This window comes from Malus domestica, chromosome 17, assembly GCF_042453785.1.
Source record: "Malus domestica chromosome 17, GDT2T_hap1".
Taxonomy (NCBI): domain Eukaryota; kingdom Viridiplantae; phylum Streptophyta; class Magnoliopsida; order Rosales; family Rosaceae; genus Malus; species Malus domestica.
Genome location: NC_091677.1, coordinates 23432167 through 23446042, shown reverse-complemented (window position 1 = coordinate 23446042; position 13876 = coordinate 23432167). Strand labels below are relative to the sequence as shown.

The 13876-nt window shown below is 38.4% G+C and overlaps 1 protein-coding gene across 7 annotated transcripts; it reads right to left on the bottom strand.

Moving 5' to 3' along the window:
• Positions 1-5909: 5909 nt before the first annotated feature.
• Positions 5910-13644, bottom strand: LOC103405464 (TMV resistance protein N). Of its 7 annotated transcripts, XR_011577842.1 has the most exons (10): positions 13441-13644; positions 12140-12719; positions 10827-11919; positions 10442-10717; positions 9133-10350; positions 8331-8965; positions 8135-8219; positions 7424-8059; positions 6715-7332; positions 5910-6476 (listed from the first exon to the last, which is right to left on the bottom strand). XR_011577842.1 is itself a non-coding variant. In XM_070816859.1 (9 exons), the coding sequence occupies exons 2-9, from the start codon at positions 12643-12645 to the stop codon at positions 6796-6798; spliced, it is 4986 nt and encodes a 1661-aa protein (XP_070672960.1). In that variant the 5' UTR covers positions 12646-12719; positions 13441-13644; the 3' UTR covers positions 6559-6795. The 7 variants fall into 7 exon arrangements, 4 of the variants coding, with proteins under 4 accessions (XP_070672960.1, XP_070672961.1, XP_070672958.1 ...); XR_011577840.1 differs by having other exon boundaries at positions 7424-8219; XR_011577841.1 differs by having other exon boundaries at positions 7424-8219; positions 12140-12706; positions 13441-13617.
• Between the last annotated feature and the right edge of the window lie 232 nt (positions 13645-13876).

Sequence of the window (13876 nt, the reverse complement as noted above, 5' to 3'; positions counted from 1 at the left end):
GGGAAGTACTTCAGTGGCGGCATAGGAATTAGGTGGCTAGGGTTTGTCTTGTGTTTTCTATTGTTAGAGCAGTTCCAGCGTAGGAACCCCCCAGGCAATACACCATGCTATCCACCCAGTGAACAGTAATTGCCTTTAATGAACAGTAACTGCCTTTTGCATCTCCACCGTTGCACTTCAATAGCCCTGGTAATAGGCAATAAAATATTAGTATTTTTTTATTTATAAAATAATACAAAATAATTTTATTTGTAATTTCGGATAAGATTTTTAATCGTTCTCGTTGCGCCACGTGTCATTATCCGAAAAGTTATAAAATAATACAAAATAATTTTATTTGTAATTTCGGATAAGATTTTTAATCGTTCTCATTGCGCCATGTGTCATAATCCGAAAAAGACAATTATTGGTGATGGATTTCCGATAAGATTATTAACCAATCACGTCGTGCCACGTGTCATAATCTATTTACAATCTTTGAGGATAGATTTCCATCATATTTTTAACGAATGACGGCATGCCACGTGGCATTATCTACAACCTAATCCTTTTTTAATCCTCCATATAATCCACCATCCATCCCTACAAATCTCACACCAATTTTCTCAAGATCTCTATCATTATTCATAGTTTCTGCTTCCTTTTTCACTAAAATCTCTATCATTATTCATAGTTTCTGCTTCATTTTTACAATGTCTTCTTCTTCAAGGATGATGTGGGAAATCGATTAGCAAGAGGAAGAATTGTTTAACCAATCAGAAGGAATGTTCAATCTCCAGGTGGCCCAAACTGAAAGGGAAGATGATGAGGAGCGTAGAAGGAGAGATGATGAAGCAAGAATGGGTAGAGCCTCACATTCCTGTCGAGTCATCCAAGCTGTGGGTCATATCTGCAGGCTTAGCCGTTCCGGAAACCTTGATAGAAGCAGGCAACGACGAGGTACGGAACTCTTGGACAATTACTTTGTCCGAATAGTGCATTCCCTGATACGTACTTTAGAGGTCGTTTTAGAATGGAACGACATTTGTTCAACAAAATCATGATTGCTGTTTGCAACCATGATTCTTACTTTGTTTAAAAGAATGATGCTTTTCGTGCTATGGGACTCCTTCCTTAGCAAAAAATTATTGTTGCCTTGCGGATGCTTGCATATAGAGCATTTGGAGACCAAGTGGATGAGATAACGAGGATGGGGAAATCAACCATTCTTGAGTCCCTGATGAGGTTTTGCGGAGCAATTGAATCTATTTACACCATAGAGTACCTCCGGAAACCTACTAAAATGGGCAAAGGCTTCTGAAGAAGGGCGAGATGCAAGGTTTTCCTGGGATGATTGAAAGCATCGATTGTATGCGTTATGCGATCGTCAGGGGTGCTGCTAGATTGTTTGATGTAGAGTCGCTTCGATCCATCATGATGACATGCATCATTCTTCACAACGTGATTGTGGAGGATGAATACGATTATGATGTTGTTGATGAATATGAGTTAGACACGATGAACAATTCAAGAACACATATATATTGTGCTCATGACACCACCGAAAAACCTGTGCAGCATGAAGCATTAGAAAGAGATGGACGTTACAATGAATTGGTCATTCAACAATATACTGCACTTCAAAGGCCATATATGCACAATGCCCGGCAAAATGACTTGATAGAGCACCTATGGGCATTGAAACAAGCTGAAGATAATTAAGTTCATCTAGTGTGTTTGTTTTTATTTGGTGTGTTTTTTTTAGTTCATTTTAAGTGATTTTTTAATTATTTGGTGTGTTTTTTTTAGTTCATTTTTAGTTCATTTTTAATTATTTGGTATGTTTATGTAATTTTATTTGGTGTGTTTTTGTCATTTGAATAAATATTCTCTTATAGTATAAATAACTTACCAAATTAAATAAATTTACTCTCACTATAAATAAAGTATTAAATTCAATAAATTGGAAACAACATAAAGTACACTATTCAACAAATAATAAATTACAACCCAAAGTCATTGGAAAATTATGGGCTCCGATTACAAAAAGTACTCTATTCATCATCACTTAACCAATCTGTGGTGCTAGGATGATCTGTTCTTGTCGTGCTAGGACCATCTCCACTTGCTCTCGCTTCTCTTGCACGCCTCCTACGCACCACATCCTCTTTCTCCGACTTCCAAAAATATTTAGAATTTGGAGATTGCCCTTCTAAAGGCGTGTTCATAATGTCACGATCTTGTTGAGTCATTCTTTCTTCTTTAACCTGTTCCCTTTCTTGCCTAAGTAGCTCTTTTTCCCTCTCATCAGCTTGAAATTCTCTCTCAACAGCTGTATCTTTTGCCTCATCTCTAACCTTATCAGCCTCAAATTTTGCCATTTCCCGTGCCAAAGTCAATTCACCTTGGCGAGCAAGTTCTTCCATGTACTTTGCATAATCATTCTTGGAAGCACCCCCTTTTCTCTTTGAAGCCTTCTTACCTTGAGGCCTAATTGGATAACGGGTCGACCCCAACGCTTGTTCAGGGAGGGGCATTTCGGGCACTTCTTCTGCATCATCTTCATGAACATGGGAGCCATGATCGGGTGTAGAATGTAGAGGGGTGCTGTTCATGAAAACTTTTGGACCGACATGTACAACTCTGAATTTAGGACAATCTTTTACAATATTCCAACATTCCCACCGGTTGAATGATTTATTTTTGCTTTTGGTTTTGGCACCATACCAAGCTTGTGCTTGAAGTTGCTACACAATGCGGAAGAAGAAATAATTATAATGAAAGTAGGTAAAAAATAAATAATACAAACAAATAATTATAATGAAAGTAGGTAATAAATAAATAATACAAACAAATAATTATAATGTAAATTTGGGTATAGTACAAACAAATAAATAATATATTGTTACTTGATTACCATAATTTTTCCCACTTCGAAGATTAGTACTAGCTTGTGCCAAGGCGTCTCTCCACGTACTAAACGATTGGCTAAGTAATTTCCAACGACTGGACATCGATTATTTGGTTCTTTTCCCACCCCATTTCTCAAGATAATTGGTATGAATAAGACTCCACATTTCTCGCAACTGCATCTCATTACCCGTAAGCAAACTATGAGTAACTTTAACCCAGCTAGTACACAACGCAACATCTTCAAGAAGTGACCAATTCGTACCTGCATCAGTAATCATTTTGTTGAAAAAAATTGGATTGAAACTTTGAGAGAAAAATAGGAATTTGACTGAAAGTAGTTGAGAAAATATGAAATTTTGGTGTAAGGTAGATGATAATGAGAAGGTATTTATAGAAAAGTAAAAACAAATTTTTTTTTTTTAAATTTCAGATTTTGTTCGGATTTTTTTAAATTTTTATTGAATTAATTAATCTCTGCTGTTAGATTTAAAAGAAAAAATTGAATTCCAACACTCAAGATTTTGCCACGTGTCACAACGGTAACTTTTCTTAATTTTAAAACTATTTTTTCTTTTTATTTATTTATTTATAAAGCAATTATCAACCATTGATTTCAGATCCAACTGTTGATATTAAATAAGATTTTTTTTATTACCGTTGTAAATCGGACAATCAAATTTAAAGAGCCGTTGAGATCGAACGGACCGTGGGAAAACATCGGCAGACTGCGACGTGGGCCCAAAGTCTGAAAAGCTATCGGCTGACGCGCCCCCACGTGCGGGTGAGTGGCACACACCTAACAGAAAAAAATAAAAAATTGGGTAGACGCCAGGATGACGTCACATCCACTCGGGCTTGCAATTCCTCATAGGCCCGGAGCTCGGGCCTCCACTCTCCCTCGGGCTGCCCACGCTGGAGCTTCAAGGTCGGGCTATCTAGCCCTATTTCGTCCCCCGTCCCCCGAGCACCAGCCCACGCTGGAGTTGCTCTTAGCTCAACCCACGGGTTGGGCTTTTGTGGTTATTATTTTAGAGGTCCATCTTTTGTTTTGTATTTTTTATGTTTTTGAGCCTATGTTTATGGAAGCATGTAAGCAAGTTGTTGGTAATGAATTTTACCTCTTCTCCAAAAAAAAAAGTCAAGACCGGTTTAATGTTTCAACCGTGCACAGATAAATTTAAACTATGAAAGCAACCTAAACGTCAACCAAAACAAACATAAGCAAGCCATCATTCTTATCCAAATGGACAAATAACAACATAATTCAAGTCTTGCCATCCCAAAACTTATACATAATTATGTACTCTAATGTAGCAGCACAAAGCAATGAAAGGTTTATCAACGTAATCCCCTATAGAACAAAGTCTAGAATCCACTAGAAAATTGAGAGAAATCCCAAAGGGTTGTGTTTGATTAATTCTTGAATGATTGTCATTGATACATCCAGATGACTGAAATAAAGATTACAAACATTTGAAACAACTCAAAGGACTTCTAATAATTAAAACAACATTAATTAAACATTAATCGGACGACAAACGAAGAGTCCGATTTTGATTACGAAACCTTGAACGCTGTTTTGGAGGATGGCCAACTTCTTCTCCCTCGTAATCTTCTTCATTGTTGTTGTGGTTTTGATGAATTAGATTGTTAGTTGGGGTGGTTCCACAGCTTCTTCCTCGGACTCCGATTCGCTATCTTGAACACGGGACGTAGGAGCTTACGGATTATTTGCCTTCAGAAACTCTTTGGTTATTTTGACCGAGGGCTTGCAACAGCATCTTACGAAGCTCTCCAAATTGTGAAGTTAAGTTTGCAATCTATTATGCCTCAATTTCTAAGTCCGCTCGAGTAATTGGGGCAAGTTCACGATTACGATCACCCATGGATAGATAGGGCAATCAACGATGCCAAGATGAGAGAAACCCGCTCTAGTACCAATTGACGCATAACAAAGTAATCGAAGGGTTACCAACGTAATCCCTCGAAGAACAAATCTGGAATCCATCAGGAAATTAAGAGAAATCCCAAAGGGTTGTTTGCTTAATTGATAACTGAATGATCAAAATGATTAGATCCAGGTGACTTAAATAAAGTTTACAAACGTTTTGAACAACTGAGGACTTCTAGAAATTAAAACAACATTAGCTAAACACAAGATTCTAAAAGACGCTAGGCGCTAGTCAGGCGATGGGCTAGGCGGACTAGACGGACTAGACGGATTTAAGTAAATCTATTATATTTCGTGTAAATAAGTTTTTGTTTATACGTTAAATATGTATAATTTCAAAATAGAATGACATATATTATGAAGTATTGGAACATAATGACAATATGAAGAACAAGCATATAATGTGTGTTCGTTTAAGTATTCAACAAGCCTCTTACAATTTATTGAAAAAAAATAAAATGCAAAATGAAAGTTATCTATTTTTTGTCTAAGTGAGTTGCAACCTAGACAGGTTTGGTCGGGCTAGGCGGGTGCATAGACGAGCGTCTCAGCAGGTCTAGGCGCTGTTTCTTAATTTTCAAACGCTAGGGCATTAATCGAGACAGTGACCAGCCGCCTAGCGCCTAAGCCCCGCCTAGGCGGCGCTAGGCAGGAATTTTTAGAACAATGGCTAAACATTAATCTGACAAAAAATGAAAGGTCCATTTTTTATTGCGAAACTTTAAACGCTGTTTTGGAGGCTAAAATGACCCAGGATGGCCCAAATATATTGTGCGTCATTGCAAGGTGATGTATTTGACTCATGGCGTCATTTCAATTCTGAAAAAGTATCACGAGCCCAATTCGAAGATCAGACGCCAAATAGACAATTTCCTAGTGCGTCATTATGTCTTCCAGCGACCCTGTGCCATTTGTTCTACATCAAAAGCATCCTTTTGTAACATTTGGCTGGAGCTCCCTTCTTCCTTTTGAGTTTTAAAGTTGATTTTTTTTTTTACCTACTTTGTTGGTAGAAAAGCAGCACACCTAATGATGAAAACAAGCAGCATTAGTGGACAGCTACTAATGATGGATGAACGAGCTGCTATATGAGTAGTGTTTTTGTTGTACGTAATTCATAGCTTAACAATAATGAAAATATATTTCTGTTCATTTTTCTACATGCCCCTTGGTTGACTTTTACGGGACCAGGCCTGCACTCTTCGGCTGCTCGGATGACGACTAGACAGTCTTCTTCCTGGTTGCCTTTCTACGCGGACTGAGTTTTCGATGGCTTCGCCGCGGCGGACAGAAGCTCATGAGAGTGATGGCTCCGCGGTAAATGGCATGGACAGAGATCTCGAACTTCCCCTTAGAAGACGGCACGACTTCATCCCCAATCCGGGGGAAGATTTGGAATTTGAGCACCGCCAGGTGTTTGTATAAAGAATTAAAGATGGTGCAAAACCTTCGACCATGGGACGTCGGCAACGGTTCGATTCGAATCTCGTCGGACGCAGCAACAACGATATGAGTTTTAAATTGTAACGGAGGGCAGCTGGCGAGAGACCTTCGTTTCGACGGAGAGGGAAAGAGCGACAGCCATGGGAGAGACCTTCTGGGACTAGGATACCTTTTTCTATTCCATGTAAACCTATTCAGTTTTCAAAAAAGAATATCGTTTGACCAGATCACTTTTCAAGTTTTCATGTATATTTAGCACAGTAGCACGCCGATTATAATAATTTTCTTATCACCAAATAATTGATCGCTTAATTATTTACATAAACAAACCAAAGCAAATATTTACCCATGTTTGATGACACTGCATTCTTTGGCTGCGTTTAACGAGCAAAACGATTGATAGAACATACAAATAAAAGGCTACTTACAACGCATGCGTTTGCCATTGTCCATGGCATGAGATCGGTAAGCTCGCTGAGTGTTTCGGTGTGCAGCTGGCACTACGTATTTCAATTACCATATTCTGCAGCTTGCTTGCAATGACCGCAGTTTGAAGATAACTCGCAGAGCGTCAGCGTTTGTACAAGCTCTTCAACATCCTCCTTAAACACTAGACGAATGGCACATTCATGCAATCCTAAGCCTGGGCCGTTGGACCCTAAAGTTGCACTGAGTATATGGCATTTATTCCACGATTCAGGAAATAGAGCACGTGATATATATACAAACCAAGTCAAATCACGTGCATGCAACCATATCTCTTTCTCCGTACCGAATGCCAAACGGAGACTATTGTCGAATTCAACCCCGGGTTTCAGATCACAAATGACCTCACGATCGAATTCTGAGTCGGGAGTGTCATGAATGATATTTGGATGTTCATGGATCGATACAGAACCAGATACAGCAATTCCTAACCAATTACCATCATCGAACAAATTTGGAGGCATATCAATCTGTGCACAGTCGCCTTTATTTGGATTCAAGAACCACTTCGGAATTTCAATTCCAGCAAAATTAAATGCAAAGTGATTGTCAGACCAGACCTGTAGATAAAGTTTCTAAATGTGAGATATGAGAGAGAGAGAGGGGAGAGAGAGAGAGAGAGAGAGAGAGAGAGAGAGAGCGTAGACAGACCCGGTTTCTGAAATTTTGAGAGATCAGCTGGAACCTTCTTTGCTGTAATCGAGTATCACATTCTCGGGGACTCTGTTTTTCCTCTGTAAGGACTTTACAACTTTGCAGTAGAATTAAGTTTATCCAATGTTTTACCACCAAATCATTATAATATCCAAAGAGGGTGTCTGAACTGCCTAATATGCACTGTGTGATTGTCTGGACAAATCCTTGTAAATCTTGCTTGTACAAAATACGGAGCCCACAGATTTTAACCTTTAAAGCAGGTCTGTAGGTAATAAAGGAAAGGCAGATTTGCCTTGGTGATGTTTGAGTGAACAGTTCGGGAATCATCGACCGTGGAATGTAAGCAATCAAAAGGTGATGTTTATCAGAAATCAGAGACTCTAAGTTTAGGGACAGATTCATATAATGTTTACCCATTTCGAGTCGACAAGAACCATGATACTGATCCTCTTTTACGATGTGCTGGTGTTCTACTGCAAGTGATGCGCATAGAGAAAAACCCATCCACTTCTTACACTTGTGCAGATTCTGAGGCAGCTCGATTGTCACAGACGTCCCAACTTCAGTATTAAACCATGCTGGGCTTCCACTTAAAGGAAATCCATAGTCTTGCCACCTATGGTTTAGTCCCTGGAGTATGCAATAATGTGTTGAGAGAGAGAGAGAGAGAGAGAGAGAGAGAGAGAGAGAGAGAGAGAGAGAGACCTCCAGGTATCTTGGAAGAACAGACTCGATGTTCCTTCTCAACAAAACTGTGGAAGCTTCTTCACACGTTGGAATAAATTTCTCCCTGCAATCAAACATGTACACAAGAATATGAAATCAAAGAACTCCAACGTCAGATCAAGGATGAACTTTTAATGCCAAGCTAATAACGTAGTTTTCAAAAATTAAATTCTACCATCTCAAAATGTCATTATCTAGATTAAACCATCCAGATTCTGATGTAGCTTTTCCAACTTTCAGATTGGAAGGGTCAGAAGGGATAAGTTGTTGATTTTGTTTGGTCAGCAAATGGATTTGTTGTTGCTGCCGCCCTCCAAAACCAAAACTTTGTGGTATGAATGTTTGGATAAACTGTTCAACATCTTGCTCGTAAACAAGACGAATCCCACATTTCTGGACCTCCATGCACCGGTTGTTGGTTTCAAATAAAGTCCCAATCACGAACGATTCATTTAACATCCTTGGAAAGCACAAACAAGGTACATAAAAAAAACAAAGTAACTCAGAACTTGATTCAATTGAGTTGAGATGTCTCCAGTCAAGAAGGAATGGTTCCAGTTGAAATTCCTCAGTTTCCACTCTGCATTTGTAGAAGTAATCAGAAGCCTCTGAATCAGATTTAACATGGGCGACACCAGGTTTTCCCTTCACCAAGAAAACAATAGCAACCCCCATCCACTTCTTCTCATTTTTCAAATCTGGAGGCACCGGGATCGATATGAAATCTCCCGTAGCTCTGCCGCTGAACCACTCTGGAATTTCATTTTGATAACAAGCAGCCTTTATGGAATGTGACTTATAATCATATAGCTGTAACATAAAAAAGAAAAAAAAATTATGATTAGTTATATAATAAGAAAAATACAGATGCTCGGTGTTCACCTACATGCGAGTGTGTGCATATGTGTGTGTGTGTGTGTGTGTGTGTGTGTGTGTGTGAGAGAGAGAGAGAGAGAGAGAGAGAGAGAGAGAGAGACTTCAATGTCTTTTTGCAGAACTTGATTTGGCAGTGAAAGATCATGAACTGGACTCCATTGTTGATGCTTATCTGATTCGGGGCCAAAACTAAAGAAACTACGTCCTGGGACAGTTGATGAAGTCCATGTCTTTGTGTATTTTTGGTCTAGTGGTGATGAAGTAGAAGATTCTTGATGCTTGGATGAAATGAGGGCACTGATTGTAGTCATTCCAGAAACAGCTGAGGTCCATACTTTGAATTGATCAGGGAAATCTATCAGTGATGTACAATCATCTGCAGGGACGTGTCGAACACTTAATGGAAGCTTCTTAGGCAGTGACAGAAGCCTACTACAATTCATCAAGTTGAGAGACTCAAGCTTAGATAGCTGGCCGATGCTTTCAGGTAAGCAAACAAAGTTATTAGCACTTAAGTTTAATGTCCTTAAGGAGATTAAGGTGCCAAGATCATCAGGTATTGCTCCATCTATCAGATTGCAATCACTTAAGTTTAGGCTCGTCAGGGAAGTTAAACCTGACAACGAAGTAGGCAACAACAAACTCACAGGAACATTGCCCTTTCTACCCCACCACCAACAATTAAAGAGAGAATGCCACGATTTTGAAGGTAGATCTTTACATCCTTGGAAGGATAAAGTCTTTAGATTTTTCATAGCCGCAATGGATGATGATGCTCTTATAGCAGTTCCACTTATATCAAGCTCCTCAAGACATTCCACACAATTCAAATCCTCAGGTATGTCATCAAGTTCTGAGCAACCTGTTAGAATAAGAGTTTCAAGAGATGTCAAATATTGAATGGTATTCGGAAGACGGAAAAGGTTTTTGCAGCCTCCCATATTCATCAATGTAAGACCAGTCAAACGTTGAATTGATGGTGGTAATTCTTCAATGGCAGTTCCATCTAGATGAAGCTCCAACAAGCTTTTCATATTTCCTTCAATTTGAGGAAACCTCTTGAGTCTTGAAGAACCAGAGAGAGTTAAAGTTCTAAGAGATTCCAAATTGATGAAAGGTGGAAGGCTCTCAATAGATTTGCAGTTTCTCATATTCAACAAGATAAGGTTTTTGAGCAATCCAAGGGAAGGGTGAACCTCAACCAATCTTGTGCAACCTTGAAGCACCAACTTCTCAAGATTTGGAACCTCAATGAAGTTTGGGGTCGCAATCAAGTACAAGGAATCACTTAGATCAATAGACTTTAGCATGCTCCAGCGCTGATACAATGTAAAATTACCATAAAGTAAATAAATAATAGGTTGATATTAATATTTCAAAATATAAGCACGCACAAGAATATAATCTTACTTTATTTCCCCTCCATAGTTGTTTGATAAGGCTTGAATGCATGTGGAGTTCCACAAGCTTATCTGATTGAAAGTTTGATGGCAAAGAACTAAAAGGAAATGCATGCCATTCCAGCAGTTGTAACTCGTTAGAAAGGTATTTGATGGATCCAGAAAAAAACACATTACTAATTTTTAACAATCTTAGCTTGCACATCTTTGAGAAGGGGTCAACATTTACGTGAACCACCTCTTGTTTTGGTAGATTCAGGAATATACCTTCCACCGCAAGTGTTCCCTGACAAAGAAGAAGAAAAAATCAGTTGCAGTACAAAGATATAGAAAATACAACGATGATAAATTCATTTAAGTAAATCTTTGAATCTATATTTGTAACAATCAATTACCTCATTGTTTACAAGTACATGGATTATATCCTTGGGAAGCCACAACCTGCTACGTTTGCCCGGATCTTCACTGCATTCACGACGAACAATCTCCCAACCTAATTCTTGTATCAAATCATGCATCCACAATTTTCTTCCAAATAGAGTTAGTAAAGATTTTTCTATGAGAACTGCTACATCAATGTCTGGACGATAGCCACAACTACTTTCCAGTATTCTTGTAACACGATCTTTCTCCTCCCCTTTAAAGAAACATGCAATGTCCAAAAATACCTTCTTTTCTATGTCTTCTAAAGCATCAAAACTTACTTTAAGCACCTCAGTTATTCTTTTGTCAGGGTTTTCTTTAAGGCTATCCAAAGCACTTGACCATACTTCTACACTTCTACCAAGGAGGAAAGAACCCAAAACTTCAATAGCTAATGGGAGGCCATTAGCGTATTCTACAACATTGTTTGCCAGCTTGAGAAAGTCTTCACTGACCTGGCCTTTCTTGAATGCTTTCCGACAAAAGAGCTGAAGAGCTTCAGCATCAGTTAATGCCTTAACCTTATACATTATATCCACTCCAAATGTGCGTAACAAATGTTCATCCCTCGATGTTATTATAATTCTACTCCCTGAACCAAACCAACTATGATCACACAATGCTTCCAATTGTTCTAATTGATCCACATCATCAAGAATGATAAGAACCATTCTATTACACAGTCTCTGCCTTATTTTACTGATCCCCATATGGACATTATGTACATCTACATTACTCTCGAACAGGATATCCGAAAGAAGTTGCTTTTGTAAATGGACTAGACCTTGTTTCTGGGTTACCTCTCTAACATTGGCAAGAAAGCTGTAAGCTTCAAACTGAGAACGTATCCTATCAAAAACTACTTCTGCAGTGGTTGTCTTACCAATCCCCCCCATCCCCCACATCCCTAACATACATACATTGTTCAACGCCATGTCTAAGCAAGAAATCACTTTGTTTACGCGAGAATCCATCCCAACTAAATCCGTATATATACTTGAAATTGTTTGATTTACTTTTGTGAAAATATATCTCACAATATCTTGAATAATTTTCGATTCATACCTGAAAAAGCAAACAAACAATAAATAAATAATCCTCTCATAGAAATTTTGTCAGCACCATCTACCAAGATAAAGGAATGTTAAATTTTTTATGTTCTTTCTTCTTTGTTACAGGAACAAAAAGAAAGAGCACATTGGTATACCTCCTCTGCAGTTTTTTCGTCAAAACCAAAAAGAAAAGAATAAAATTTACGGTGCTACAAGAAGAATAGTAACCTTACCCATCTTGTACATGCCATCCATAGAGATCAGCCACTTCAGTAAGTGCATCTCTCCACTTTTGCACCTTCTCTGTATTATCCTTAAAGGTTTCTTCATGCTTGGAGAAGGCTTTCCCGAAATTCCCCATTTGTTTTTGTACCTCAGATGGATCCACATCATAGAAAACTGGGAGTAATGCCTGCCCCATCACTTTCATGCATTCAACACTCTTTGCAAGCTCATCCAAGCAACATGTTGAGTAGGCATAGTTTCTTGAAAGAACGACAATTACATATTTTGATTCTTCAATTGCTTTCAAGAGTTCTGGCGAGATGGGTTTTTCCCTCTCAAGTTGTTCAGCATCTCTGAATGCAAATACTCCCTTCTGATTCAGAGAAGTATACAGATGGTCTGTAAAATTTCTATGGGTGTCTTCGCTTCTGAAACTGAGGAACACATCGTGTGTCCATTGAGGGGTCGGAGGAGACCAATAAGAAGAAGAAGGAATATCTGTTTGGCCGATCATTGAAGGTGTGGAAGGTTACCGCTTTGTCTATGGTGAAGATTACAGAAAGGTCTTTCAAAATCTGATCAGAAACACTGAAGGAGGGTGTTAACACTTTGCATTTACTCTGGCAATATGATAAATCATCACAAAAAGCTTTGAAGAAGAGAGTGTGAAGTTTGAACCAGCAGAGCAGGAAAAAATATGCGATCGAACGAAGGATCTACCTAATTGTTTCCATATTTTTGGTTAACATTTCGGTTTTCATTTTTAGTTTTTAGCCTTCATTTTTTGTGCCTGCGATGTAGGGAAAGTATATTGGGGGGTGAGGGAGAGGGGAAGGAGGGATGAAAAAAGGGCGAAAAATCTTGAAAGTGGAAGCAACTCAAAATAATTTTTTATTTTCGTTTTGTGTGCCTTTGCTTATAGATTTTCTTTTACATCTCTTTACCATTCTTTAACTTCCCTCATTTCTCCCACCTATATCCCGCTATCTCTAACACAAAAATGAAAACCAAAAACCAAATAATAATTTTGATCTTTTTTTTTAGTTTTGGTATTGATATTCTTCTTCAGATTAAAACCTCTCATTCCCTTCAACCTTCCCAAACCCAAAACCAAAATTAGCCAACTAACATCAGGAAACAAAAAAAAAAAAACTGTAAAAAGATGAATCAAGACTTGAGAGAATTCAAGAGATGGCTGGTAGAAATATTCCAACAAAGTAAAGCAGATTAAATGAGGAATTAATGGAAAGCCAAGCCAGCAACCAAAACATTTCAGGTAAAATCAAAATTCACGAGGAGTCTGACTGACCTGGCTAACTGGGTTTAGGTGGATACTCAGAACTCTCACAGCTCCATGTGAGGGTGAAAACTGGAAAATGAAACTCCTCCAAATGCCTAATAGTGAATTGCACTGGCACTGCCGCCGACAGTTGAGTGAAATGTGAATTGACATCCACGTTCTTCTACTTCCACTGGTTAAAGAACCAAAACGTAAGAATGCCCCACCTGTGCTAATAACATTCACTTTCTACCGGTCAACAGGCCTGTGCTAACACTTTCCACCAGTCAACAGGCCTGTGCTAATAGGAGGTGGATTGTCTGTGCTCCCATTTTCATATTTTTTATTTTTTTTTTTTGTGTAATCACAGTTAAGCCACGTCAATATTTTATATTAATTTTTTTTATAAAAATAATAAAACAAAAAATAATCAGAATATAAAATATTGACGTGATTTAACCATGAC

Bases quoted from the DNA above. Each gene is read 5' to 3' on its own strand.
- LOC103405464 (XM_070816857.1), bottom strand. From the start codon at position 12,645: ATGATCGGCCAAACAGATATTCCTTCTTCTTCTTATTGGTCTCCTCCG. The intron at 11,920-12,139 runs GTAAGGTTACTA...TTGCTTTTTCAG, and splicing joins GGATGGCATGTACAAGATGG to GTATGAATCGAAAATTATTC. The intron at 8,966-9,132 runs GTCTCTCTCTCT...TTTATGTTACAG, and splicing joins TTCTGCAAAAAGACATTGAA to CTATATGATTATAAGTCACA.